The sequence below is a fragment of the Lathyrus oleraceus genome, chromosome 4 (genome assembly GCF_024323335.1).
Source record: "Lathyrus oleraceus cultivar Zhongwan6 chromosome 4, CAAS_Psat_ZW6_1.0, whole genome shotgun sequence".
In the NCBI taxonomy this organism is placed as follows: Eukaryota; Viridiplantae; Streptophyta; class Magnoliopsida; order Fabales; family Fabaceae; genus Lathyrus; species Lathyrus oleraceus.
The window spans coordinates 492,107,588-492,135,346 of record NC_066582.1 but is presented as its reverse complement, the minus strand read 5'-3'; the positions used below and the strand labels follow the sequence as shown (position 1 = coordinate 492,135,346).

The 27,759-nt window shown below is 32.8% G+C and overlaps 4 protein-coding genes across 4 annotated transcripts; 2 read left to right on the top strand and 2 right to left on the bottom strand.

Moving 5' to 3' along the window:
• The first annotated feature begins 3,582 nt into the window (after positions 1 to 3,582).
• LOC127076607 (ubiquitin-like-conjugating enzyme ATG10) lies at positions 3,583 to 8,188 on the top strand. The gene is made up of 7 exons (XM_051018307.1): positions 3,583 to 3,732; positions 6,574 to 6,751; positions 6,840 to 6,890; positions 7,035 to 7,119; positions 7,240 to 7,332; positions 7,500 to 7,597; positions 7,750 to 8,188. Exons 2-7 carry the CDS (start codon positions 6,578 to 6,580, stop codon positions 7,966 to 7,968), a joined length of 720 nt encoding a protein of 239 aa, XP_050874264.1. The 5' UTR covers positions 3,583 to 3,732; positions 6,574 to 6,577; the 3' UTR covers positions 7,969 to 8,188.
• A 121-nt stretch (positions 8,189 to 8,309) lies between these two features.
• Positions 8,310 to 10,831, bottom strand: LOC127076606 (uncharacterized). The gene is made up of 9 exons (XM_051018306.1): positions 10,684 to 10,831; positions 10,449 to 10,536; positions 10,165 to 10,244; positions 9,830 to 9,932; positions 9,581 to 9,737; positions 9,167 to 9,295; positions 8,975 to 9,061; positions 8,800 to 8,844; positions 8,310 to 8,705 (listed from the first exon to the last, which is right to left on the bottom strand). The coding sequence occupies exons 1-9, from the start codon at positions 10,784 to 10,786 to the stop codon at positions 8,502 to 8,504; spliced, it is 996 nt and encodes a 331-aa protein (XP_050874263.1). The 5' UTR covers positions 10,787 to 10,831; the 3' UTR covers positions 8,310 to 8,501.
• Positions 10,832 to 14,232: 3,401 nt separating this feature from the next.
• LOC127076604 (uncharacterized) lies at positions 14,233 to 17,124 on the top strand. The gene is made up of 13 exons (XM_051018305.1): positions 14,233 to 14,536; positions 14,608 to 14,665; positions 14,752 to 14,807; positions 14,876 to 14,976; positions 15,079 to 15,148; positions 15,254 to 15,323; positions 15,530 to 15,586; positions 15,729 to 15,796; positions 15,888 to 15,968; positions 16,150 to 16,227; positions 16,400 to 16,555; positions 16,711 to 16,863; positions 16,957 to 17,124. Exons 1-13 carry the CDS (start codon positions 14,402 to 14,404, stop codon positions 17,032 to 17,034), a joined length of 1,161 nt encoding a protein of 386 aa, XP_050874262.1. The 5' UTR covers positions 14,233 to 14,401; the 3' UTR covers positions 17,035 to 17,124.
• LOC127076603 (probable polygalacturonase At3g15720) lies at positions 17,025 to 19,076 on the bottom strand. Its single transcript, XM_051018304.1, has 7 exons — positions 18,832 to 19,076; positions 18,564 to 18,695; positions 18,285 to 18,449; positions 17,904 to 18,193; positions 17,682 to 17,790; positions 17,498 to 17,599; positions 17,025 to 17,412 (listed from the first exon to the last, which is right to left on the bottom strand). Exons 1-7 carry the CDS (start codon positions 18,973 to 18,975, stop codon positions 17,185 to 17,187), a joined length of 1,170 nt encoding a protein of 389 aa, XP_050874261.1. The 5' UTR covers positions 18,976 to 19,076; the 3' UTR covers positions 17,025 to 17,184.
• Positions 19,077 to 27,759: the final 8,683 nt, after the last annotated feature.

The following is a 27,759-nucleotide window of genomic DNA, read 5'->3' as shown; positions in this document are numbered from 1 at the left end:
CTCAACTACTTGACTATTACTCGCCCTGACATATCTTTTGTTGTTCAACAAGTTAGTCAGTTCATGCATTCTCCTCGCCATCTTCACTTGGCTGCGGTTCGTCGTATCATTCGTTACTTGAAGGGAAGCTCTCATCGTGGTTTATTCTTTCCTACTGGAGTTGCTCCTAAATTGAGTGCTTATAGTGATGCCGATTGGGCAGGGTGTCCTGATACTCGACGATCTGTCACTGGTTGGTGCATGTTTCTTGGCTCTTCATTGATCTCATGGAAAAGTAAGAAACAAGCGAGAGTCTCTAAATCTTCTACTGAATCTGAGTATCGTGCCATGTCTGCTGCTTGTTCTGAAATAATTTGGCTTCGTGGTCTTTTGGCTGAACTTGGATTTCCTCAAATAGAGCCAACTTCACTTTATGCTGACAATACAAGTGCCATCCAAATCGTAGCAAATCCTGTTTTTCATGAACGCACCAAACATATCGAAGTTGATTGTCACTCAATCCGTGACGCATATGATGACAGACTAATATCACTTCCTCATGTCAGTACTCAATTGCAGGTTGCTGATATTCTTACAAAGGCTGTTCCGCGTCCACGTCATCAGTTTCTTGTTAGCAAATTGATGCTTATTGACCAGCAGCATCAATTTGAGGGGGGATGTGAATAGGAATTAGTTTGTTATTAGAATAAGAGTTTGTTCCTAGAATAAGGGAAATAAATTAGGAATTGATTTGTTCTCATTAAATGTAATTATTTAGTGTAATTACTTGTATAGCCTTGTAACCTCTATATATTCAAGAAATAACAATGAGAAAGGCAAGAAGCCAATTTTAATGACAGTTTTAATCTTTCTATTTATACCTAATTACGGAATTCAACTTCACATTTTAAAACCTAGTAGATTTTGTCTCTCCTGATTTTTGAATTAAAAAAAAATTGTAATGTAAGATATTTTAGATGATATGACATACAATATCTCCTAGGTCGTTCGCATGGTCTATGAAACAAGGCCTAAAACAAGTGTCGAGGGAAATAGTGCACGGAACAAGTCGACTTCCTTCTCTGATGATGAGCAAGTCGACTTCCTTCTCTGATGATGACACACAATCACGTCTTTCATCACATCTTAGCATTGCATCTAATCGAAAGGACATCTGCATAAGGCGTTGTATTATACACAAGCGGTTTTAATCGTCCATATTATATAAAGATTAGATTGTGCTAATTCAGGAATTCAATTCATTTCCACTCTAAAACTTCTTTTTGTTCAATCACTTACTTGAGCGTTGAGGTGTTAGTCTTGCAAGTCTATTCCGTAGTCGCCTTATTTCACCGCACAAATACTCTATTTCATCACTTCACTACATGTTTTTTAAGTAAATTTGGACATTAAGTGAAACTACCATTTTCTATATGTTCTTATATTTTGGTCCAATAGTATGTTTGCTTAATAATGAAGAATGAACACATTGATTAATACGAAGGTGTAACCGATTATAGTAAAGTCAAAAACACTTATAAGTAGTAGAAAAGTGAAATCTCGAAGGTGTCATTTATTTTTTATGTTATTTGTAACTAGTTAACCAAATAGTGTAATTAGTTATAGGGCTGAGATTTTTTAATTTTCTATTATGTAGTTACATGTTTTAGGTCTCAATCATTTTGTAACACTTGCATAAATGCCTTGAGTGCATTTTTATCTCAATAGAGTGAATGTAATGCAATAATCACTTCTCACCCTCAATTCTCTCTCTCTCTCTCTCTCTCTCTCTCTCTCTCTCAATTTTTCTCTTTCACTCTACACATCCCAAATTTCTCCATCATTGTTTAGCAATCTTGTAGTTCAAAATTACAACATTTACCATCAAGAGTCTGGTTCTAATCCATAAACACCTACTTTGCAACACGAATTCTGTTTATAGTGAAAGAATCCCTGCAAACCTACCCATCATTGATGCGAAGAATTACGAGAAATGGTGCAAGCAAATGAAAGTATTGTTTGGTTACCAAGATGTTCTTGAAGTGATCAAGAACGGGTTGACGTCATATACCACACAATCTTACCATTTTATCAGCCATATTCATTTATGTTCTAATATGTGTGCTGTTGCGACGAACCTTTCTTCCTTCACATATTTTTGTTGTGCCAAATTATGTCCCCTTGATATGTAGACCAATAATCCTATTTTGTTACCATCAGAAAGCCATTATTGTACACATTGGATACGTTGATAACTTTGTAAACGACAGATAAATGGTTGGAAGCGTCCCAACGAGCATATGAACATGCCACAATAACATGGGAGTAAGGCATACAAAAGGCTTGAAACTTGCTGCAATTGCACAAACCTCTATTTAGCTTGACTTAATGGTCTCCATTTGGCCTCCCCTCATCGTGGTCCATTATTTCCTTTACACTGAAAGTGTGTCTATTACGGTCAAATACACAAACCCACAACCAATACATTCCAGACACCTAACCACAATACCAAGAACATACCCCATACCACCGCCAACAAGATGCTTATTATTATTATCAAAACACCTAACATCCATATGCCCTTAAGACATCATCCGAGTATCTACTGCTTGACAAATACTTCTCAATAACCTTGAATTAAACTCTAATTCTTGCCACTTACATGGATGGTTACTTAAAAATGTTAATCCACCGTTCAATAATGGGAGTCTAACTAATCAAGTTGAAAGGTAAATGGCTTGACAGGAAGAAGTGGAACAATTCATCATTTCACTATAGATTAGTCAAATAAACTTATGACCCATCTGAGTGGCGAGGAAGCCCCTTATTCTACTTGGGCTCCACTCTAACATTTTTCATAGTTGAGATATGTTTCTTTTACTTCCGAAGTCCAGTTCTCAATTTGTTGACATATTACCATTTGCATGAAATTTATAATTCACTTTCTTCAATAGTCATTTATAATCTTCTTCAAGCCACAAAATAGATTGATTGAATTGGAACATACCATTAAAATGCTCTAGCAAGTTTGTCTTAGAACCATGTACCCTAATTTAGGTTACAAATCATACATAACCTTCCTTCTGAAAAAACAACTTCTTCTAGTGCACTATTTGATTTCAACATTTCAATATTAGTTTTGAATCATTTTTAAGATTCTAGTTGAGTTTCCCTAACACAAACTCGTATAAGTAGAATTAATTTTGATACACTAAACTAACATTTACCTCAACCTTGCAAAAACATAACATAAACAAAACAATTTAATATTTAAACATAAAGTATTGACTTTGAGGTATACCAAGTCACTATAGAAGTATATAGAACTAAGATTACCGGTTTAACCAGGGTAAAACAACTTCTCATCTTCAATTCTAACTTAGGCACTAACAAACAGCAAGAATCTATAGATGATTTCCTGGAAAATACATTATAATTTTGAGACAAAATTTGGAACAAACTAGAATAAATGAATATTAAAATAGAAAAACTTCAATCAAAAGTTTATATATGAGGGCAAAATAAAAAGTTAATGAAATTATGAGTTGAGAGATAATCGTAGAGGTGTATGTAGATTGTTTTCCTTCTATAAGAGATAAAAGGCCCAAGGCCCAACAAGATAGATTACCAAGCCCTATTTGTAAACCCTAATTCCGATTCCACCGTTCCTTCAACCGAACCACCATTTCCAACGCGTGCTATAAAAACGGTGCAGTGGAGTGAAGAATCTCATTCTCCATCTCTCAATCTAGGGTTCGCCTCTTTCCGTCTCTCTATTCTATTAGTTTTATCTTCGTTTCGATTGAATTGTGTTGTTTTACAATGCTTGTTCTTCTTCTTTTCATGTGAACGATATTGATTTTTGATAAATGTGTTGTTTTGTTATTGAATTGAATGTCAAATCCAGGCATATAGTCAGGTATCTACCGCGATAATAATCGGTAGAGACCGTTACATGGCTGGGAAATTAAACTGAGAGGGTTTGCGTTGGATTAATTTGGGGTTTCCCATTTTTTCTGATGCATCTCTTTCATTAGGTGTTCATCGTTGCCCAATAATACTCTTTATTATTATGTGAGCTACATCTGGACACTACATTTCAGTTACTCGCATTTTCCCCCGTAATTTGTTCATTAATTTGGTTAAATTTTGATATGTGGTTTCATGATTCATGTATTCATTTATTCATTTTATTTGTTCAATAACGTATTTGGATTTGCATCCGTGCGAGTATTTTCTCAGATTTGTATAAGTAGGAATATTGATGTTTCTGTTAATTTCTTTTTATTGAGAATGAGAACTTTGGTCTTTTCTACTAATGGTAGATTGAACATAAATAAACACTGATTCCAAATGAACTAGGTATCTATGGTTATTGAAAACTCATCTCTCAATTTGTTACACTCTTAACAAGCATACTGTTTTTTTTGTTAATTAATGACAGAATATAAAATACCGATATATTTTTTTAAACAAGAACAGAATACAAAAATTAAATATTGGTGGAGTGGAACAATAAGCAAAAAAATTAATTAGAAAAATATTCGGAGAATGTAATAATAGTTGATGTATCAACTCAAATATAATGTACTAACAATAAACAAAAAAATTTAATTAGAAAAATATTGGGAGAATGTAATTATAGATGATATATCAACTCAAATATAATGTATTAACAATAATAATAAAAAATTAATTAGCAAAATATTGGGAGAATATAATAATAATTTATATATCAACTCATATATAATGTACTATTAAGCATGAAAGTACCAGAAGAACTAGTTTTAAAGTAATTTCAGAAAACATAAATGAGCATTTGGACCAGTAGCTTAACACCAGTTCTAAGTGTGCTAAATGACTGGCTCAATTTGGACTATAAACCAGTACGTCATCATATACAACTAAAACAAACTTTCTCAATACTTCTTGGAAGGGCATTGCCCGAATGACATAACTAGTTGTTCTTAGTGTCCATGATGGGTTCTGAAAAAAAATTGTGCGCCATAGAGTTTATCTAATAGTTCATCAACCATAGGGAGTGGAAAAGTGTCCTTAACAGTTATGGCATTGAGGGCTCGATAGTTTGCATCATGATCAACATGTGGTCCCATGGTGGCCAACCATGAAGAACTATAAGCTTAAAAAATTTGGCTAATCAAGGTTGAAAAAAATTGTCAGTGCTACCTCCATTTACTAAAACTTGCAGATCTAAACCCTTCATATGGCCAGTGAAGTGATAAGTGGTGCCCACTTTTCTTACCTTTATCAAATTGTAACTGGGTTTGTGCAGCAGTTTCCTGTTCCTCAATCTCAAGGTCAACATCATCCACTTGTAACAACATGGTGTGTTTGTTTGGGCATCTATGTTGACGACTAAATCCTATCATCACAATAGTAGCACGAGGTTGGTTTAGGGGTATGGTTTGAACTTGGGTGGTATAATGAAGGTGATTTTGGTGCAGAAGAAAGCTTATCTTCGAATAAACGAGCAATTGCAAAACTTGAACCATATTAACAGTGCCCCTCCAAATTACTTCATGTTGTAGACCTTTGTGTTAGCCGTTGATGAAGCCCTCGTGCAAGGCTTGAGGGCAGTCAAATGGCACGCAACAACTCCTTCCACGAAAGGAATGTGTGGGCATTGCACCATGTGGTCTCAAAAAATGTCATATTTAACTAATTCATGGTTCTTTAGGAAATGATTAGATGAGTTGATTTTGATGATAAAACTAATATCATTTAAAGGGTTGGATAAAATGATCCTTTTAATTATCCTTAAAAAAGGATTGGATAAAGTGAAATTTAATAAATAGAAATGATACTGAAAAACTAATAATAAATGTGATATTGTAAAATGATAATTATTTTGAAATACTTTTTATGAAACGAAGGGGAATGAAGGGTATGAAAGGGTAAAGAAGGAAACGAAGGGAGTATATAATACTAGAAAAACTGATTAGCACAAAAGATCCATTCCACTATATGGGATCCATTGTTGTATCTATGTTGAGCAACACATGGTTGACCATGGGTGATGGTGATTGAAGTAAGATGAGGCGTGAAGACATGTCCGAAATTGCAGTACTATGATTACTCATTGAAGTTCATGTAGAAAACATAAATCTTCATTAATTTATACAACATATAAAAACATAATTTTGAATAAGTTTATATGCAACAGAAAATAAAATGAAATGATTTTGAATAAGTTTATATGAACAATGACATTATTATTGAATTTAAAATAAATTGGAGTGTTACCAGATACTTTTAATGAGTGACTATGAAAGATCTAAAAAGAATAAAGAGATTCAAACTCAATAAGTTTTGGATGGATACATGTTGCTGAACACCTATACTGACAAGGTTTTAAAAACTGGTTGAACTATGAACATTTTTCACAGTTCGGTTATTTAAGTGGTAAGACCAAAATCTAGTTAGTTTGAGCTGTTTAAAGCAATTCAGCCATAATCCCAAAGTCTTGTTAGTTTGATGTTTGATTCAATTTTGATAACATTATGCTTCCATTTTTGGAGTATGTGAGCTTCCTTGTTTTAATCATAACAAAATAGATGTGCCTCCATTTTGCAGGGGTATGGACATTAAAGAACCAGTTAAGAACAAAATTCCTTGGGATGGGACTCTTTCTCTAAATGATTTTACCCTTTCTGCTTTTACATTTTCTGACAAGTGGAAATTGTTTAATCCTTTCTTTCCTCCATGGTTGTGGACTACTTGTCCAAAACATCATTTGGGTTCTTCTCATAAGGTGACTCCTTTGACATGAAACTCACAAATCCATTGCTTTGCATCTGTCCTGAATTTTTTTTAATTGTATCTGTCTCCCTCTCTGTCAGATGGAAGGATACTTATCACTCAGGAATGTGTGCGTTGTCAAATCAAGTGAGGTCTGTCAGCAATTTAGCGCAAAACTAATTTTCATGGACGTGCATATTTGAAATCACAATGAATTTGACGAAATCACAATACCTCTGATTTTACTAAAGCTTTAAAGTGTAGTTTTTGAATTGTAATTGTCATTGTCATTACAGGAAGAAGAGAGCAATAGGAGTCTTACAAGGAAAGAGAGCAACATCTCACAAACAGAAGAGCCTTTTGATGATGCAACTTTAGTTTGTATGGCCTAATTGGTATTCTTAAACTAGTATTACCCTATACCATACATTTGGATTCTCTGCAATTTCATTACTCTTCTTTCCCAACTACTTATATAATGTATTTGTTCCTTTCTACTAGGTCCAGAGGATGAAGTAAACCACTATGATTTTCACATTATATACAGTCCTTCCTATAGAGTTCCAGTGCTGTATTTCCGTTCATATCATAGTGGTATGTTCCCTTTTCTATCTTGTAGAGTGTGTGTCAGTGTTCTCCATGGAGGAGAGCCAAAATCCCGCCATACCGAACAATTTGCGGTGCCATTATAGAATGTTTCTTGCTTGAATATCACATAAATGATGTTCAGTATGTTTGATTGATACTGTTTGATTATGTAGATGGACAACCTTTGCCCTTCAGTGAAATTGAAAAAGACCTTCCGGGTCATTCTGCAGAGTTGCTTCTAGAATCCAAATGGACATTTATAACTCAAGAGGTAAATAACTTGCTTCAGTTCTTTTCCTTTTTCTCTTAATTAACAACATTTTATATTAAAAAACGACTATTAATCTGCATACCCTATCATCAGTTTGTTTATAACCCTTGTTCTATACATTAAATTAATGGTTTCAATTCTATATCTTGCAGGAGCACCCCTATTTGAATAGGCCATGGTACAAGCTACACCCTTGTGGGACTAGTGAATGGATGAAACTACTCCTATGTGGTGGTGATACATCTTTGAATAACAACTTAGTTCAACAATATTTAGTTTCTTGGTTCTCTGTTGTTGGGCAAGTTGTTGGTCTTAAAACTCCTTTGGGAATGCTGGATAATATAGTTTCAAATAATTCTCAGATAAAATGAAGTTATGGAATTGAGACGAAGGAAGGGATGTGTTTGCAATTGTCAATGGTAGAAAGTTGTAGCAGAAAAATTGGTGGAAAAGTTGAGACATGTTTATAGAAATTAGGTTTGTCATACTTGTAGACGTTGTATACTTATACTACTTTTTGACACCTTAAATACTAGTATAAGTTTAACTATTTAAATTAAATTCAGACATGTCATTTTGCCATTCAATTTATTGACACGTGTTGGGTTTATAATTTTGTTTTTGTTAAAGGAAGAAACAACAATATCATGTTCTTGGAAATCTAAGTACTCCTCATCATAATTTTATGTGACCATAGCCATGGATGAAAAAGGAATTTTAACAAGATGCATCTTATATTACTCATTACATTAAAACAAATTCCTAACAAAGACCCGTGCAAGAGCATCAAGATCGATTTTGTTTTGTTTCGTCAGTCTCTCAGTTGAAGACAAACATCATGAATTTGTTTTCATGGTTCATACAAAATTCCTTTACCATATAGATGAATACAACTCTCCACCTGCTACTTCTTCTCTGAAGATTGAAGAAATGCATCATCGAGCTTAGATTCTTCTTTAATTTCTTCATGTTTATTAGAACCTTTGGTGATTCTGCTGAAGTGAACTAGAAATTCTGTATTACCCTCAGCACCTTTGAGAGGAGACTCAATCCAACCTTTGCTGCAGAAACCAAAGCTTTCAACTCCCTTTGTAATCTTCTCAAGAACCTGAATTTAGAACAAGTCAATCACAATTTTAACTCAGCCAAGTTCTCTATATAATAAGCCTTTTCTTCAGATAGCATAAAATAAAACCACCCACCTCTTGATGGACTAGAGGATCTTTCACTATCCCTCCCTTTCCCACCTGCACAAATAATAGAATTTCAAATTTAGAAACGATATATTTTTTTTAAATTGTTGATTTATAAATATCAACAACAACTATTCTGTTGCTGGAAAATATCAAATATACAATAGGAGTTGATATTCCTTACTTGAGATCTCCGAGCTTCAAATTGCGGTTTAACCAATGTCACTAATGCAGCATCTTCCTTCATTACATTTACCACGGCAGGCATGACCTGTTAAAACAATACTATATAAGAATATTTCATGGATCAACAAGGCTAATCATACACATTCTAACCGGAGAATAGGCCTATATTAAACCTGATTTGAGCGCATACCGTAAGAATAGAGATGAAAGAGAGGTCTAGGGTCACCAAATCAACATTTTGTGGGAGTTCTTTGAGATATCTTAAATTTGTCCGCTCTATAATAGACACGCGTTCATCTGTTCGAATTTTTTCTGCTACCTAGGGAAGTTAATAATATATAATCACTAAACAACTGCAAATGCCATAAAAAAACAATAGTAGAGTATAAAATTTTCTTAAAAATAAGCTGAAAACAACCTATGAACATGTCATAAGCTGTTTACATAATTCATCCAATACAGTCCCAAAAGTGCTCATGCTAGTAACTTAATTCAAACAAGTCAATCCAAACAGGCCCCAAGAAATAATCGCATAGCTTATGAGTTTGTAGCTTAATTGGCACCAACCAACTATTAAAGAATTAAGTAATGTTAAATAAGTTACCTGTCCGTAACCAACATCAACCCCATAAACATGTGATGCGCCATACTGAAGTAAGCAATCGGTAAATCCTCCAGTAGACAGCCCAGAATCAAGAGCAACTTTACCAGCAACATCGACACCCAGCTGTTCAATGGCACCTTCCAGCTTATGTCCAGCTCTGCATAGATACAAAAAACCAAAAAACAATTCGGTTTCGTTAAAGTTTCTGTTGAGACGTTATTTCAAGTGAACAGAGATTGGTGACTTCACCTACATACATATTTCGGAATTTCAGCCATTATCTCGACAACAGATTTTTCAGAAACAGGGGTACCGGCTTTATTAATCACCTTCCCGTTCACATATACTTTTCCTGCAGTACATATGTTGTCAATCATATAAAATAATATTACTTTCCTTCTCATCGGGAATATACAGAATCCTTGCAAATAGATAAACATAAAGAAAATGACTATGAATTCAATTAAAGAGCGCAGAAACTGTCAATTTTCGCTGCATTTCAGAACAACCTTACCATAATCCAAGCAAGCTCAGGACAGTATCTACATATTAAACCATTGGAAATAAAAAGTGAAATTAGTTACCTTGCAGAATCCACGACTGGATGATGGATCGACTATATTGCTGATACCTTTCAAGGCATACTTCATCCAGCCTCTTTTTCCTAATCGAAGCAGTTTCGCAGTTTCGTGATATTAGTAATTTTCTTTCAAACCATATTCTGTCTAATCTTACTACATATCCAACGCAATATCTCGAATTGCTACACTTGCTTTATTCAAAATAATTTGCTCTTATGAATGTTGCAAGAATATAAATTTTACATAAGAATAAAGATACACATACAATATAGTATAATGAAACTTACTTTTTGATTGGTATAATCCTCTCGGATTTTGCAGTGGCATAGCTTCTAAAGGAAGACTTAACTGGTAATTCACCACTGACCCATCTCACTACATCAATTTCCATCAAAACACAACAACATTAAAATAAAAATAAAAAACAAGTATTCATTAACCTCAATCATAATAAATTAATATAAAAAAACAATAGATATTTCTAAATTGTTTTTCGGGATGAATTGGTGAAAGAGGATGAACCTGTTCCTGGGAGCTTCAGATTTCGTAACAATGAAAGGAAAGTTAAGGTTGTCTCGCTCTGTAAACCTCGTAAGTGGTGCTGTTTCACAAACTGTAGCGCCATTTTTGTTTCTCAACAAAAAGAACTACCTCTTTTTTTGTTTTGTTTTCATTGTTGATAGATAGGATATGGACAAGATGTGTCTGGGCCTCTCATTCAAAGCCCACTCTAATTTTGTTACTCCCGCTCTATTTGAAAATTGCTTAAGGCACCCACCCTAAGCATTGTTTTTCCAACCCTAACGAAAAATCATTAAAATTCAAAAATGCAGACGCATCCCAATCACATTCGTTTTTGAGTCAGATATTAAGGTTATGTAAAAAAAATTATGAAAATGCATATCTGTGTAATTTACGGAGACGCGTCTTTGGTCGTTGTTTTAATAAAAAATGCGTTAGACATCTCTCATTCCTTTTTTCTCAAAATATTCTCTCAAACACTCAACCTCTCAAGTCTCAAAACAGTCTCTCAAACTTTCAGCCTCTCAAATCTCAAACTCTCTCAACTCACATTCTTTCACCCTCATTCAACTCACATAAAAGCTTTTGTCATCAACTTTCAATCGATCAAACAACTCACTCAACATCAAACAAAACTTATATTTGGTAGATATTTGATATTTCTATACTTTTTTTTAATTTATATATACATTTGTAGAAATTGGGCATTAGGTTATGTAATAGCTAGTTTAGATATGTTATTTAAATGAAAAATGTGGTTGATAGGTAATTTAAATGACTAATGCATTACTTGGGTTGTTGGAATGGACTACATTTCTGTCATTGTTGTTCATCTGAGTTGCAGAAAATTACGGAGATGCATCTCCAGAATTTTTTAACGTTTTGATTTCCAGAATCTGGAGATGCATCTTTGAAATTTATCAGTCTGCATTGTTTTGCTTGACCTCATTGTCTTTCATTTGTGTAATCCTTGTATTGTTTACTTATAAGCATTATGATTGATAAACAGATAGATTGAGGCACAGTAGAGTTGCACAACATGCACCGGTTCAGAGGGAAGAGCTCAACCATTGTAGGCACATGTCATTTCTAGCCCATTTGATGCGGGAGTGTCAACTTACGGGGTTCATGCATCTCCGCTTTCATCTTCCCGTAGGAGAGAGGTATCACCTACTAAGGCTCCGCATGCACCCGCGGCTCCGCAGGTACCCGAGGCACTTAAAGCAGCTGAGGCACCGCAGGCACCCGAGGGTCTTGAAGGAGGCATATCCGACTTATCACTACTGCCTCAATATCCCAATCATGTTATTAGATATGTATGAGACATATAGGTAAAATTCAGTTGTATTCATTCTTTAAAAAACATGTTTGGTATAATATCTGAAGTTTATGACGATGACTTATTTTTCACAGCCCGATGAGTAAGGTTTTTAGGATGTGATGCAACTATCTAGGTTGAGAAACTTGTGTATGATCAATTATGTTACGATTAACCATGGTATGGTGTACACGTTTATAGAGATATGACACTTAGAGACTTAATCTTTTCATATTCCACATGGTGAGATGTCTATTAAATTGAACGATGTCTCATGCCTGTTGCATCTTTCGATCAGGGGGAGACTGTTAGACCATAATAAGATTAACATAGATGACGCATTGGAGATGATGGTAGACTATCTGAGAGCTAGCCTATGAGATGCCATGTGGAGTTAGAAGTCACCGAGAGGCTCATGCTAGGTTTCAATTCTTTGAGAGGTTGTATACATAACAACCGCATGATGCATAACAGGCCGCTAGTGAAGATGATTAGGTAATGCAACATAGAGCATACACATTGAGACCATACTTGTTTTACTTGGTTGACACATCCATTTTTTGGAACAAAAGTGCCACTTATGTTGATGTGGTCTACGTGTGATACTTCGCTAACTTGGAGTAGATCCATGAGTACAATTGGGGGTCACTTATTTGGTCTACATATACTTCAAGTTAGCTGAATGTTGTAAGTGGAAGACCAAACAAATGACAGACACTTCAGATGATAGACACTCCAAGTTAGCTCAAAGTTACTAATGATTCATATGTTCCATTTTTAGACTTGGATCCTCTAGTACTTCCCACGCATATCTGGATGGTCATGTACTCCGACATACACTGATGATATGCCACATGCTTATGCATTCATCCCGCTTAGAGGGAATCAGGCGATAGAGGCATACAAATTGTATCTTAACCGTATAGTAGCAGATGATATAGATTTTCATACGTACGTTGATCTCCGTGAGACGGCCCCTTAGATGACATTGCCTTCTACCCTGGATGGTTGAATTGTAGTTAACGTCTGATGTATCCTCATCGGCTACATGCAGTTTGTTCTTAGAGACCCCTTTGATTATGCTTCTCCTGCTATGACACTGAGAGATGTAAATGCCATGTTTGATGATTACCTTAATAATCTGGTATCAGATGTGACACATAGTACCATAACTCATAACAATTGGAGTGTTACACTCAACTACATCAAGTGGTATTTTAGAGTGTCACATCCTTATATGACACCAGATGCTCCGAGAGATCCACCTAGGTCAGCTTATCAAGAGATACTATATGAGGAACAAACTATGGCAGATCATGTTGTTAATGTGTTGCCTAGATGTCGCGTATCATAAAGCTTGGGCAGTCAGGTATAGACAGAAGAGTCTTCTGGATGACTCTGAGCTGAAGGACATTCTATATGCCGTCACAGGGGAGACACTGCAGTACATGAGGCAACATAGGAACAGGGAATCCGAGTCTGTCATACACAGTAATATATAATATTTATATTAGAAACACTATTATCGGTTGTATTTTATTTTGAACTCATGGTGTACTCCAAATTTATTAATTTATATATGTCATTTTTATATTATTCCGAAAGTGTATGGTTTAAATTATATAAAATTAAATATGATAGTATAGTTATAATACATCGTCACACGTCAAATAAATATAAAAAATATATCCCAAATTTGAAATCCAAACTAAGAACTAATTTAAATAAAGTCAACTATTAATTACAAAATGTAATTAAGTTGAAAAAAAAGAATTAAAACCGGCCTATATTAAAATAAAGGTTTATATTAGCTTTAAGGAACATTCACTTTAAGATATTTCTAAAATTTTAAATTTTGAAAGGTTAATAACTCCCGCAAATACCTCCACTAAATTATGGAATTTCAAAATCCAAACCTAACATAAATACAAAGTTATAAAAATGTGGGTGTATCTTTGGACATAACATGTTTATTTGGAGATTAAAATTTAGGAAAATTTTCTTCTTACAAAAATAAGATATTATGTTGTAAAATAGGTATCAAGGAAATTTTGAAATTTCATGTGCAATCGGTATATAGGATGTAGTGAGCATATTTTTGTAATGAACCTAATTTAGAGAGTAAATTATCATATATATATTTATATACATAGTAATTTAGAACTAAATTAAAAAAAAAGTGATAATTTATGGAGTAAATTAATGGTGTTTATTTTGATATTATGAAAGGCGAGAACCTAAGTTTTGAGACCAGAGAATCCCTATCCTTTCCCAAATGGACAAAAAAACATCATATTTGTTTTTCCACGTTAGCATCAAAACTATTGCCAACGGTTTTTGTTAATCGTTAACCTACTTTTCCCTCCTCAATCTCCAACCAACCATCCTTTCTTTCTTCCAATGATCATTCAAGCTTTTCACGCTTCTTCTTCGTCTTGTTACTTCAATTCCCACCTTCAATCTTGTTCCACCAAGCGTTTCCCTTCAAAAAAGTCTCTGAAGCTCAACTGTAGTACAGCTTCAGATGGAGACAAAGTTTGTGTCTTTGTTTTAATGGCTTCTTTTCATCATCTTTACTTCTTTATACTTTCTTTCAATTGCTGCAGAATGATTATCTTCTCGATGCTCCTGTTTCTGTTGGCGATGGTTTCTCTTTCAGTGGAGGTATCTTTCTTTTCAATTGCTAAAATAATTGATCGATCATAGACTTTTCTGTTATTGCTAAAGATATTATTGGAATGTTCTGTCAGGAAAATATTCAGATGGACCAAATCCAAGTGATGAATGGTTTAAGCAAGGGAAAATGGTAATTATTCATAATCACTTTTCATATGTATCTTCATTTTATTCAATAATTTTTTGATATCATTATAGGTTAAAGCCTATTCAATTCCTGGAACGGGTGAAAAGGCAAAAGATCCAATTTTCGGGCTAACAATGGGGAATAGTTCTCAAGCCAGCGGCGATCGTTTCAGGTAAACTCGATGCATCTTCATATGTTAATGATTCTCTAACTAATAGCTTTTCACATAAGTTGAAATCAGCTTCTGCAATTTAATTTATTCATTACACAATAGATGGTTTTGTGTTGAAAGCGGAAATGCTGATAATCCGTCTGTCATATTAGTTCATGGCTTCCCTTCGCAGGTAAGTTTCGCTTTATTTGTCAATTGTAACTGAACACCTCTAAGTTTGTTTTCGATGAAATCGAAATGATGATAGTATGTTGAGTTTTTTGGTGCTGCTGTCTAGGCATATTCGTATCGCAAAGTTCTCCCGGTACTCTCAAAGGACTATCATGCTGTAACATTTGATTGGCTAGGTAACATCACAATGTTTTTATTCGATTTATGTAACTGAAATTTCTTCTGTTTTGTGTTTTGAACTTCTGATATATTCAAACATGTTTTGTGTCATTTCTCACTTTATGTTTTTTTTAATTGATACAACCAAATTAATGAATGTTAGAATTGAAAATTTATTGTTACCGGAAAAGAAAAGTTCACTCCATTTCCTTTTCTATTTCAGGATTTGGGTTTTCTGATAAGCCTCAACCCAAATATGGGTTTGACTACACCCTTGACGGTAATTGCCTGTCTGTTTAACTTCACGGTAACAAGAATTGATTTTCGATCGATTGATTTTGACTAAAACTGAGTTGAATATAAGATAATTTACGTTTGAAAGTGAGTTGAACATGTGAAAATCCGCTTCTTCTTCCATGCAGAATATGTGTCATCATTGGAATCACTTATTGATGAACTTGGTGTTACTAAAGTCTCACTTGTTGTCCAAGTAAGTTTGACTTAGTTGATAAGAATCATGGATCTACTTGTTATGATAATAATCTCTTCTTTAACATATCATTATTCTTGTTTGTTCATAGGGATATTTTTCACCAGTTGTAGTGAAGTACGCCAGCAATCACAAAGAAAAGATTAACAACTTAATACTCATTAATCCACCGGTACGTTTATTTTTGAGCTGTGTTATTTAGACAGAAAAATTTCACATCAATTTAGATGGTTAACACGATTTACATACTATATGGTTACATTCAGTTGTTGATTAATGAATTTCTTAAGAGTCTTTAATGGAGTACTTCTTAACAGTTTGATAACTTGAATTTCTCTTTCTTGTTAAATAAGTTAACAGCTCAACATGCCAAGCTTCCACCAACATTGTCCATATTCAGCAACTTTCTCTTAGGTGAAATATTTTCACAGGTATTAAACAATCATAAATTCACAATTATTTATAAACAAATATACTCTTTTCAAGTTCATTGAATAACTGATGTATCTGATCTATATATTGACACGATATATTAGTTATTCAAATAATCTGAATAACTGATGTATCTGATCCATATAATGTGATTCTCTTGTGAGTGATTAGGATCCATTGAGGGCCAGTGACAAAGCTCTGACAAGCTCTGGACCTTACAAAATGAAAGAAGAAGATGCAATGGTCTATAGAAGACCCTATCTCATATCTGGATCCTCAGGCTTTGCATTGAATGCAATTACCAGGACCATGAAGAAAGACCTCAAGGTGATAACTAAATAATTAACATATTCGCGACGTTGTGTTGTAAGTGGCAAAGTAGCCTTGCTGTTACGATCCACAGTGATTCAACTCTTGTATCTTCGATTCGTACATAAAAAAGTAAACTAACATGTATACATGTTTGATTCATTTTTCTTCAGAGGTATGTAGAGGATATGCAGAGAATACTTACCGACAAAAGTTGGAATGTTCGAACAACGATATGTTGGGGTCAGAGAGATCGCTGGTTAAGCTACGATGGAGTAGAAGACTTCTGCAAAAGTTCCAATCATAAACTTGTTGAAGTTCCAAGGGTAATTAATTACTTTAGATTCATTTTCCTATCATAAACTAGTCCACCGCAAAGCTATCTTCTTCATAAATCTTCCTATTCGTGCTCTTTGTAGGCTGGACATCACGCACAGGAAGATTGCGGAGAAGAACTCGGACAACTTATTAATGGAATATTAAGAAAAAAGAACTAAACATGAGTGCATCATATAAATTTCTAGTCTTCTTGAATACAAAGTATATGAATTACTACAATTTAAGAACAAAGTATATTTATTCAAACACTTGTCTATGTTTTTTTTTTGAATAATTTTTTTCTTCCAAATATGAATGCAAATAGTACATTATTTAGATAGACAAAGAACATTTGGAATAGTATGTGTAGCAGCTCCATGAGCATTTCTACAAAAAGCCGAAGTCTTTTTTCCTGGTTGAGCTGAGACAATGTTGTTTTCATCCAATACAATGCCGTAACAACCAGATGAGCTACAATCTAAATCAATGGCTACATCGGTTGCAGAAGTTCCGGTAAATCCTCGATACGTCACAGAACTCACCAACACAGATGTATCCTAACAATTTCAACACACATAATTATAATACATAAAATCGGCTAACTCTGAAATATATGAACAGTGTAGAGTGAAATATATGTACCCGAATAGCAGGATCATATTTTTGATCTATAATTATAGGGTTCTTAACATTCACAAGGATGATTTGTTCAAAACTAATCTGTTTTGCATAACCTGATCCACCCTGCAAAAAATAGTAAAACTAAGATCCATATTTTTACATGATATAGTATAAACATATATTTAACCTTATAAGTAACACTCACTTCAACTGTCTTGATTCTTGCTCCATTTGCAGTTCCAGTGAAAGTGCAATTCCGCACATGAACATCGGAAACTTTTTCTGTAGTTCTATTTCTACCGAGGCTACCAACGCTGATTAATTCATGAAATTCGTATTTATATGAGATTCGCGAAGAATACAAATACACAAATACACGCAGAATTCAAAACTTAGTTTAATATTTTGAGATAGAATTTTTATAAACCTTATCCCATGACCTGGTCCACAAGTAACTCGAGTAGCATTGATAAAAGTGGAACCGTCGTTGACGGCAATACAATCATCACCGGATTTTATATCGGAGTCTTGTATCAAGATATTAGTAGAATAAGAAATGCCAAACCCATCAGTGTTAGGACTAGTAGCAGGAGAATTAATAGATACACGAGTGAATGTTGCACCATCGCATTGATTAACATATACATGAGTTTTTGGACTATCACTGATCTTCAAGTTACGAACATTAAGACCATTGCATGCATGAAAAAACAACACCTGCACCATTAACAAGATACTCACAATCACTTCAAAATAACATTTTGAGGCTCATTAAAGTGTGTATCATAAATTTGTTGTAAAATCATACCCCAGGTCGAAAACAAGTTCGACATTTCCACCAAGTAGCACCATTCCCATAGACTTCTCCATGGCCATTGCCATCGACGATAAGTCCGTTTAAATATTCCATCGAAATCAAATTCGCCGCACCTTTCCAATCTTCTTTAGAAGGTGCAACTATTCGCCCTTCCATCTGTGGTTCAGAGCGAAAATATTATTTTCTAAATATCTGACATTTTCATTCTCTAATTTCTCTGCATAATTATTAACTGTGCTGATTTAATGAAATAAAATTGATGTTATATACCTGAATGAGAATTTTCGCATTGCAAGGACCACTAAAATTTACTCTAGTGACCATGAATGATTTTTCAGAAGGTATAACTAATGTTGACATCCCACTTGATGTACATGCACTACTCCATGCTTTTGAAAATGCCTACATATAATTAAAAATATATAATGTTAATCACAATCTATCAAAACCATAAACTTCTCATAAAGATATAAAAATTAAATTAAATTAAGAGAAAAAATTCTCATGATGATATAAAAAAATATAGAAACATATATACTTGTGTATCATCAGATTTGCCATCACCAATTGCACCATATTGCATTACATTATAAATATCATTTGTAGTTCCAACGTTCAACCTTGTACATAGACAAGGTGAAATAAAACTAAAAAACAAAACATAAATGATGAATCCTTGCATGTTGACTAGAATGAAATAAAATAAAAAAAGAGAAATTTTAGAGTTATTATGATGATTTGTGATGGCAGTAGAGTAATGGTGCTGTGGTTATATAGAAAATTAGATGAATGTATTTTATTAGAAATATAAGAGACTATAGGGCATTAAAGTAAAGGGGTATCTTTTTATTTTATACATATCCAATTAATAAAATCATTAAATATTTGAAGTAAAAATATTTGTTTTACTAGTAAAATAATATTTAAAATATTATTATTATTATTATTATTGTTGTTATTATATTATTGTTTTTGAAAATAATTGCAACAAGAAACTTACCATAGTTTTTGTCTCAATGTTTAATAAACCCCTAGAATTTGCAAGCTTTCTAGATTTTTAATCAATGCTGTCTTTTTCAAAAAGAGTAAGAGTAACTGAATTTAATGTGTATATTTTACATGTTGATATTATAACATCAATACTGTACTCCTTCGTTTCATTTTCATATTATAAATAAATTTTATCTTTTTAATTTTACTAAATAATGGATGTATTTAATCTATATATAAATTTATTTATTTATTTTATAAAAGTCAAAGAGATATTAAATAAAAAATTATTCTAGCATTTAAAGTATGCAAAGAATAACTTCCAACAAGAAATTAACATACATTGAAATAGAATTCAATATAAAAACACAACAATTTTTTTAAAAAAATAAAATTAAAAAACATTTAATTAGAATTTTAATCTTTTAACTTGATTTATGGTTTTATATTAATTTTATAATTGTTATTTAATATTTTTTTATCAAATAATTTAATGGATAAAATTCTATTTTTTTTAAGGTGAACAAGTGAAATGTATTTGTATATCTAAAATTTAAATAATAGAGATAAGGTACAATAGACTCATTGTTTTAGATTCTATAATTATAATTATGTAATCTCCACCATAAACTTTAATTTTATTTTATAAATTTTAATTATTGAATCATCTTAATAAAAATTATACAATTGGATCCGACATTTATATTGAATCCAAAAGCAAATCATTAATATTTTTCTTCTTCTTTCATTTCTTTGTCTTCTTCCGTCTGTCTTCTGCTTTTTCTTTATCAAACTCAACTCATTTTAAATAAAAAATATAATAAAACTAAATAAACTAAATCAATTTCTTAAGCCACCGTGATTCTTTACAAATTCTTTAATAAACGAAAGCATTTTTTATTTGTTGAAATTTTGAACAATAAGATTAGTGAATGATAGAGAGAATTTAGAGTTACTACCATGATTTATGATTTGTGATGACACTTGAGTAATGGTGCTGTGATTAAATAGAAAATTAAATGAATATATTTTGTTAGGAATATAAAAGACTATAGGGCATTAAAGTAAAAGATGTTTTTATTTTATTTTATAAAATATGAGAAAAGGGATTGAGACCGATTAACTGTATAAATTTATTTTAGATTGTCAATCAGTGAAGTGATGGTCATGTTTTTCGTCAAATCTAATTAAATTTTTTAAATTACTGGTATAATATGATTAAATGATATATTCTTATTTATAATATGATAAAATTTATTTATACGGTGAGAGTATCACCATTAAACATATAAAATATATTCTAATGATAAAAATATTAAATATTTGAAATAAAAATATTTGTTTTACTAATAAAATAATATTTAAAATATTATTATTATTATTATTATTATTATTATTATTATTATTATATTATTGTTGTTATTATTATATTATTGTTTTTAAAATTAATTGCAACAAGAAACTTGACGATAGTTTTTGTCTCAATGTTTAATAAACCCTTAGAATTTGGCTTTCTTGATTTTTAATCAATGCTGTCTTTTTCAAAAAGAGTAAGAGTAAGTAACTGAATTTAATCTGTATATTCTACGTATAGATATTTCAACAACAATACTGTACTCCTTCGTTTCATAATACAAATAAATTTTATTTTTTTAATTTTATTAAATAATGGATGTATTTAATCAATATATAAATTTAATTTATTTATTTTATAAAAGAAAGAGATATTAAATAAAAAATTATTCTAACATTTAAAGCATGCAAAGAATAACTTCCAACAAGAAATTAACACACATTGAAATAGAATTCAAAATCAAAACACAACAAAAAAATATTTAAAAAGAAAAGAAAAATATTTAATTAGAATTTTAATCTTTTAACTTGACTTTTGGTTTTATATTAATTTTATAATTAATATTTATTATTTTAAATTTCTTTATCAAATAATTTAATGAATTAAATTCTAACTTTTAAAAAATAAATAAATGAGATGTATCCGTGCACCTACAAATTAAGATGATAGAGATAACATGTAAAATAGACTAATTATTTTAGATTCTATAAATATAATTATGTTATGTCCACCATAAACTTCAATTTTATTTTTATACTGTGATTTGCTATGTATTGGCGGCTACTGACTCGTTTTGTTGTTGCATCCTGTTGTGACATGCTTGTGGATGTAATGTTTGCACTGTTATGATATTGCATTGTTATGGTGAATGTTGCAGTTGTTAGTGCATTACAATTGGCATTGTGATGGAATGATGACTAACATGACATGGTAGCTTATAAATGATAGGTATGGTTGCTTTTAATGATGTTATGTTAGGCTGCTTGTAATGTTGATGCTATGCCTATTTTGAAGGTGTTATGAATGGTTTGAAATGCTTGATAATGGGAAGTCATGATCATGTTATGGTTTTGTTTTGTAGGATGCACACATGACTTATTCTTAAAGCAACACTAGCACATGGCAAAATCCAAAGGACATATGGAAGAGAGATGAATCATGGAAGAATGGAACTAGGGATTAGGGTTTAGGATGGGATGAAGTTGCTTAGTTAATTTTGGTCAATTGATTGACCAAAACGTCAATTGTTTACCAAAAGTCAACTTAGATAGAAAAGTCAATTTTTATTGTAATCTCTTATGTATGGACACTTGTGATGTAATTGGAATGAATGTAATAAAATTATGATATGCTTTGAAATGGATTGATAACTATGAATTTGAATCAATGTCTCTTTTTCAAATGTAACATTTCCTCCAAAATCAAGCTTAAAAACACTTTGAAACCATAAACTTGAATGCATGGTGAAACAATGAATTCAATGACCTATGAATGAATCGTGAAATGAGTGTGAATAACACATGACTTAAGTGAATGAAATAGACCTTAGCATGGACTTGACCAAGTGGATCAATAGACAATGATGTTTGCACAAGTGAACCAATGGACAAATGGATAAAACTATGAATGAAACATGAACAAACTATGAATTACGCCATGCTATTTGAATAATGAAATGACCACATGAATTTCCATGCCATGAATTGAATCAAGTTAATCTTGTAGTGCCATGGAGATGGACATGAACCGATGAACACAATCAAGCAAAAAATCATGAACATATGAAGCTTTGAAATGAACCCTAATCAAACCTTCATAATGGACCATGAACAAGTGTGGCCTTGGATGAATCTTGATCAAGCAAATGAACAAGATGAAAGCTCAAACTTATATGCGCACACAAGGGATGATAATGCCACAATCAAAAATTAGGGTTTGGTTTAGTCATGGTGATACAAGTGAATCTTAAACTCTAGATGCACATATAAGGATCAAGGATGCAAAATTAGGGTTTAGATTGGTTGAGCACTCAAGATGCTTGGAAACTCTAGCTTTCACCAGGTACACGCAATTATACCTTGAATCCATGATGCATGTCCTCTTGTCTTGAATAACGCTAAATGCAAATGAAATGATTAAGTATGAATGTATGCACATGAATATGGGCTATGGACCATATGAACATTGTGAGGGATAAGGTAAATTTTGGGGTATGACAAGTCTTCCTTCCAAACGATGGATCGAAGCGATTAGTCTCCTTTCCACAAGAATCTTGGAGTGGTTAGTCTTCAAGCTTCTAAACAAACCTTGGGAGCTTTTAACACTAGGATGAGCTCTCGAACCTAAACCTTGGTTTTATACTTGACTAACTAATAACCTGAGAGATTTTACCACCGAGTTGATCTCGAAATGAAACAAGCTTTTAGTATTGGGCTAAACTTTAACCTAATCTTGGTTTTATCATGGGAAAACAAAGAACCTAAAAAAGCGTCTTGATCACAAAAATCCCAAACCTAAATTTTTATGGGTTTAACTTTGAACCCAAATAAACAATCCCTAGTTTGATAAAATATTCAACCAATGTATAAACAAAAGTTCCTTAGTAAACTTAGAAATCTACCCTTCCAGAAATACAACTTCCTCACTTGTAAAAAGACTTTCTCAAAAATCACTTTGGCTAAATTATTAGTGAGAGAAAGTAAACAAAAGAAAAGTTGTGTGTGTGTGTGTGTGTGTGTGTGTGTGTGTGTGTGTGTGTGTGTGTGAGAGAGAGAGAGAGAGAGAGAGAGAGAGAGAGAGAGAGAGAGAGAGAGAGAGAGAGAGAGAGAGAAATATGAAATGAAACACGATTCTGGATGTTTTGAAATAAGGTAAGGGACCACTATTTATAGGCTAGAGGTTGGCTAAAAAAGGTAATTATTTTAAGGCCAATTTATGACTTGCCAATCGATTGACACCATATACCAGCTGATTGCTTGCCTCCATTTTAATAGATTATCAAGTTTAAAATGGAAAGAAAATATATTTAGTCATTACACTTCGTTAAGATGTTGTCCTAATTGCTTGGGACACATTTTTGAAATGAACCAATCGATTGGTTCAATGTGTCAATTGATTGGTAAAGACAAAACTTTTCCTAGAGCTTTTCAAATAACTTCCAACTCATCTAACACGACTTCAAGACATTTTAGAAAAAAAATTCTTGAGAAAAATAAGTTAAAAAAATATTTGTGTGTGTATGTGTGTGTGTGTGTGTGTGTATGTGTGAGTGTGAGTGAGTGTGTGTGTGTGTGTGTGTGTTTGTGTGTGTGTGTGTATGTGTGTGTGTGTGTGTATGATTTAGCCATGCACTTTTATGAGAATTCTCGTATGCTTTATAAAGTATTCCCTCAAACTAATCGAGGTAGGGATTTCTTGTTCTTCAAGACTTGTCAGGTCCTTTCTTTCTCATAAACACTTGCTTGAGTTCACTTGAGAAAAGGGTTGAGTTATATTCCATTTGGTTTCCATCATAAGAGAGTCAAGTCCATCAAACCTTAATATTCTGGTTTGAATCTTTATCCGCTTAACCACTTATGCTTGACTAGTCATTAAGGACTAGTTCTCATCGTTAAACATTAGTTGTCATCATCAAGAGTTATTTTCTTTAGTTGTCATTATTAAAGGCATGTCACCTATAAGTAACTGTAAAACAAGGTTCCACATGCCATACCTTTGGCGGCAAACCCAACTTTGATCTTTAGTTATGGTTAATACAAGACACATATGATTAAGCATATTGATCATGCCTTTGAATGTTCTGTTGATTGACAAAGGTGCCTTCAGAAACAGTCTTGACATTTCATCAAAATCAATGATTTATCTTCCTTCCAGCCTCATTGTGTAGTTCTTGTCAAGTAATTGAACAAAAATAATCAAGTTACTTGCCATTGAAGGAACATACAAGACATAACAAATGGTTGCTTCATGTCCATCCTTCTTATTTATCGTAATATTGCTCATTCCTCTTGATATCACAATGTTATTTTCTATAAATCAAATTGATCTTTAAATGATCCATCCAACTTGGTAAACCAGTTCTTGTCACCTGTCATATGATTATTGCAACTTGTGTCAAGGTACTAAACATTTGCTTTATCTGAAGGCAATTGTGTTGCAGCCATTAAGATGACCTCTTTAGCAGCACTGCTACCAGCATGAGCAAGTTGAGCCACACAATTGTCATCACCATTGTCTTTTCTAAAGTAGTAGTCTCGAGCATAATGTGAATTTTTTTACAATAACAACATTGGGCCTCATTCATGTCAGCCTTCTTCTTGACTTTCTCATTTTGAATTATACCATTCTTGCTAGTTTCACTCTGATTTCTTGAAGTCTTACCAACATCAACATTATCATTCAATTCCTCTTCCATTTTCCTTTAATTTTGTTGTCTTTTGAGGAACTTTTCTTTCATCTTCTTGAAGAATTTGGCATGCAAAGCTTGTTGGGATGCCTTCTATGAATTTCTCTGTTTTACTCTCAACTCATGCGCTTCAAGAGATGCTTGCAATTTATCAGGCTTCATTTATGACAAATCTTTGGACTCCTCAATTGCCATATCAGTGTGATCAAACTTGGTAGGAAGAAATCTCAACACGTTCTCCACTTTCTACAATTCAGAGATATTTTCTCCACACGATTTCATCTGATATGTCAAAGCAACCATCTTTGATAAGAGCTCAACAATAATTTCATCATCATTCATCTCCAAGTTCTCATATTGTTTCCTCAAATATTGCATATTCACTTTCTTTAATTTCTCATCTCCATCATACAACTTATTGGGAGTGTCCCAAAACTCATTGACCGTTTCTTGCTCAATAATCTTTTTAAAGATATTTGAATCCACACACTGATGGATCAAGAATAAACCTCTCTCATCTTTCTAACCCATTTCACGATAAACATATCTTTGCGCCTCAGTAGCATTTGCCTATAGTGCTGAGAAGCCATCATCAGTGGCGGAACTGAGGGGGGACGTGGGAAGGCCACGACCACCCCTCAACTTTTTTTTTTTAAATTCATATATATTAAATTACTAAAACATCCTTATTTTAAATTAAAATTAATTTTTATTTTTTCTTTTTCATTCAAAGTTAGGTTAAAATACAGATAAGGTAAAAAGCTCCTACCTTTCCTTTCTTTCTCATATGGGTTTGCTACCGGCACCGGAATCGGAACAGATTAAAGTGATCGTCATCTAACAGGTAAACAACTTTATTCATTCTTCTTTTATAAAAAGTAACAAATTAAAGTGATTGTTTGATTTGTGTTTTTGAGATTTTTAGGGTTCTTCTTTCTTGATGTGTTAAAATAATCTATATGAGGTTTATTAAGCCAATTCATAACACTGTAATTTATAAATATAGTTATACACTGTAATAAGGTTTATTTAATCATTGTTGCTGCTAATTTCTAATAGTGAAGTTATCGGTATTTGAAAACGGATTAAAGTTGATTAATTAAGTTTATTAATTTTTTTCTCTTTTAATTTTTATGTTCTCTAAATTGATTTTTGGATCTGATATGATATTATAGGAAGAGTAAAGATGAATAATAGGAAAATTGATTCTTTTTTCAAAAGGAAAGCATGTGAATTTGAAAGAGAAGAGAGAGATGAAGAAATTATAATCCCGACATCCGAATCTGAAACAGTTCTTGAGAATCCAACAATTGAAGAGTATAATGGTTTTGAAAATTCTTTAGAACGCGATCCTGGAAAGCGTCTTCCGATTTGGCAATATCCACCAAATCAAGTGGATGCAATACGAAGAACTTATCTAAAATGGGGTCCATATCAAATTCATTTAGAAAACTATCCTTTGTCCGGTAACGAGGATCATCCGAGAAGGTTTCAACATACTTGATTTAGCATATTTCCATCATGGTTAGAATATTCACCATCTGAAGATGCCGCATATTGCTTACCATGTTACCTTTTTAGCAAAAAACTAAGTGGACGTCCCGGATCACTTGTCTTTATTTCTATGGGTTTTAGAAATTGGAAGAAAGTTAGGAATGAAAAACATTGTTCCTTTCTTAAACACATAGGGAAGGATCCTTGCTTACCACACAACAATGTAATGAAAGCTTGTCAAGAATTGTTGAATCAAGATGGCCATATTAGAAATGTTATTCAACTGCAAAGTTCAAGTCAAAGAATGAATAATCGGTTACGACTTAAGACTTCAATTGACACTGTTCGTTGGTTAACACTACAAGCTTGTGCTTTTAGGGGTCACGACGAAAGTAGCAAATCAAGAAATTAAGGTAACTTTCTTGAGTTATTGAAACTTTTAGCATCCTGCAATGATGAAGTTGCAAAAGTTGTGTTGGAAAATGCTCTACAAAATTGCAAGTATACTTCACATCAAATTCAAAAAGAGCTTTTGCAAATTCTTTCTAGTAGGGTGAAAAAGAGTATTCGTGAGAAAATTGGTGATTCCAAATTTTGTATTGTTGTTGATGAAGCTCGTGATGAGTCAAAAAAGGAACAAATGGCTCTTGTATTAAGATTTGTTGATAAAGTTGGTTTAATACAAGAGAGATTTTTTGATGTGGCACATGTTAAAGACACCACATCTTTAACTCTTAAGGAAGCAATATGTGATATACTTTCTCGATATAACCTTGATGTTTCTAACATTCGTGGCCAAGGGTATGATGGTGCTAGCAATATGAGAGGAGAATGGAATGATTTACAAGCCCTCTTTATGAAGGATTGTCCTTATGCATACTATGTTCATTGTTTTGCTCATTGATTGCAACTTGCATTAGTTACATCATCAAGAGAAGTCAAACCTGTTCATAAATTTTTTGAGAAGTTGATCTTTGTTGTGAATGTTGTTTGTTCTTCTACAAAGCGTCATGATGAGTTACAAGCTGCCCAATTAGAAGAAATTGCTTATTTGTTAGAGATTGATGAGATTGTAACTGGTAAAGGTGCAAATCAAGTTGGTACATTGAAACGAGCTGGAGATACTCGTTGGGGATCACATTACGATTCAATTTCTAGCTTGATAAACATGTATGAAGCAACTTGTTTAGTTTTAAAAAAAATTGCAAAAGATAGAGGGAGTT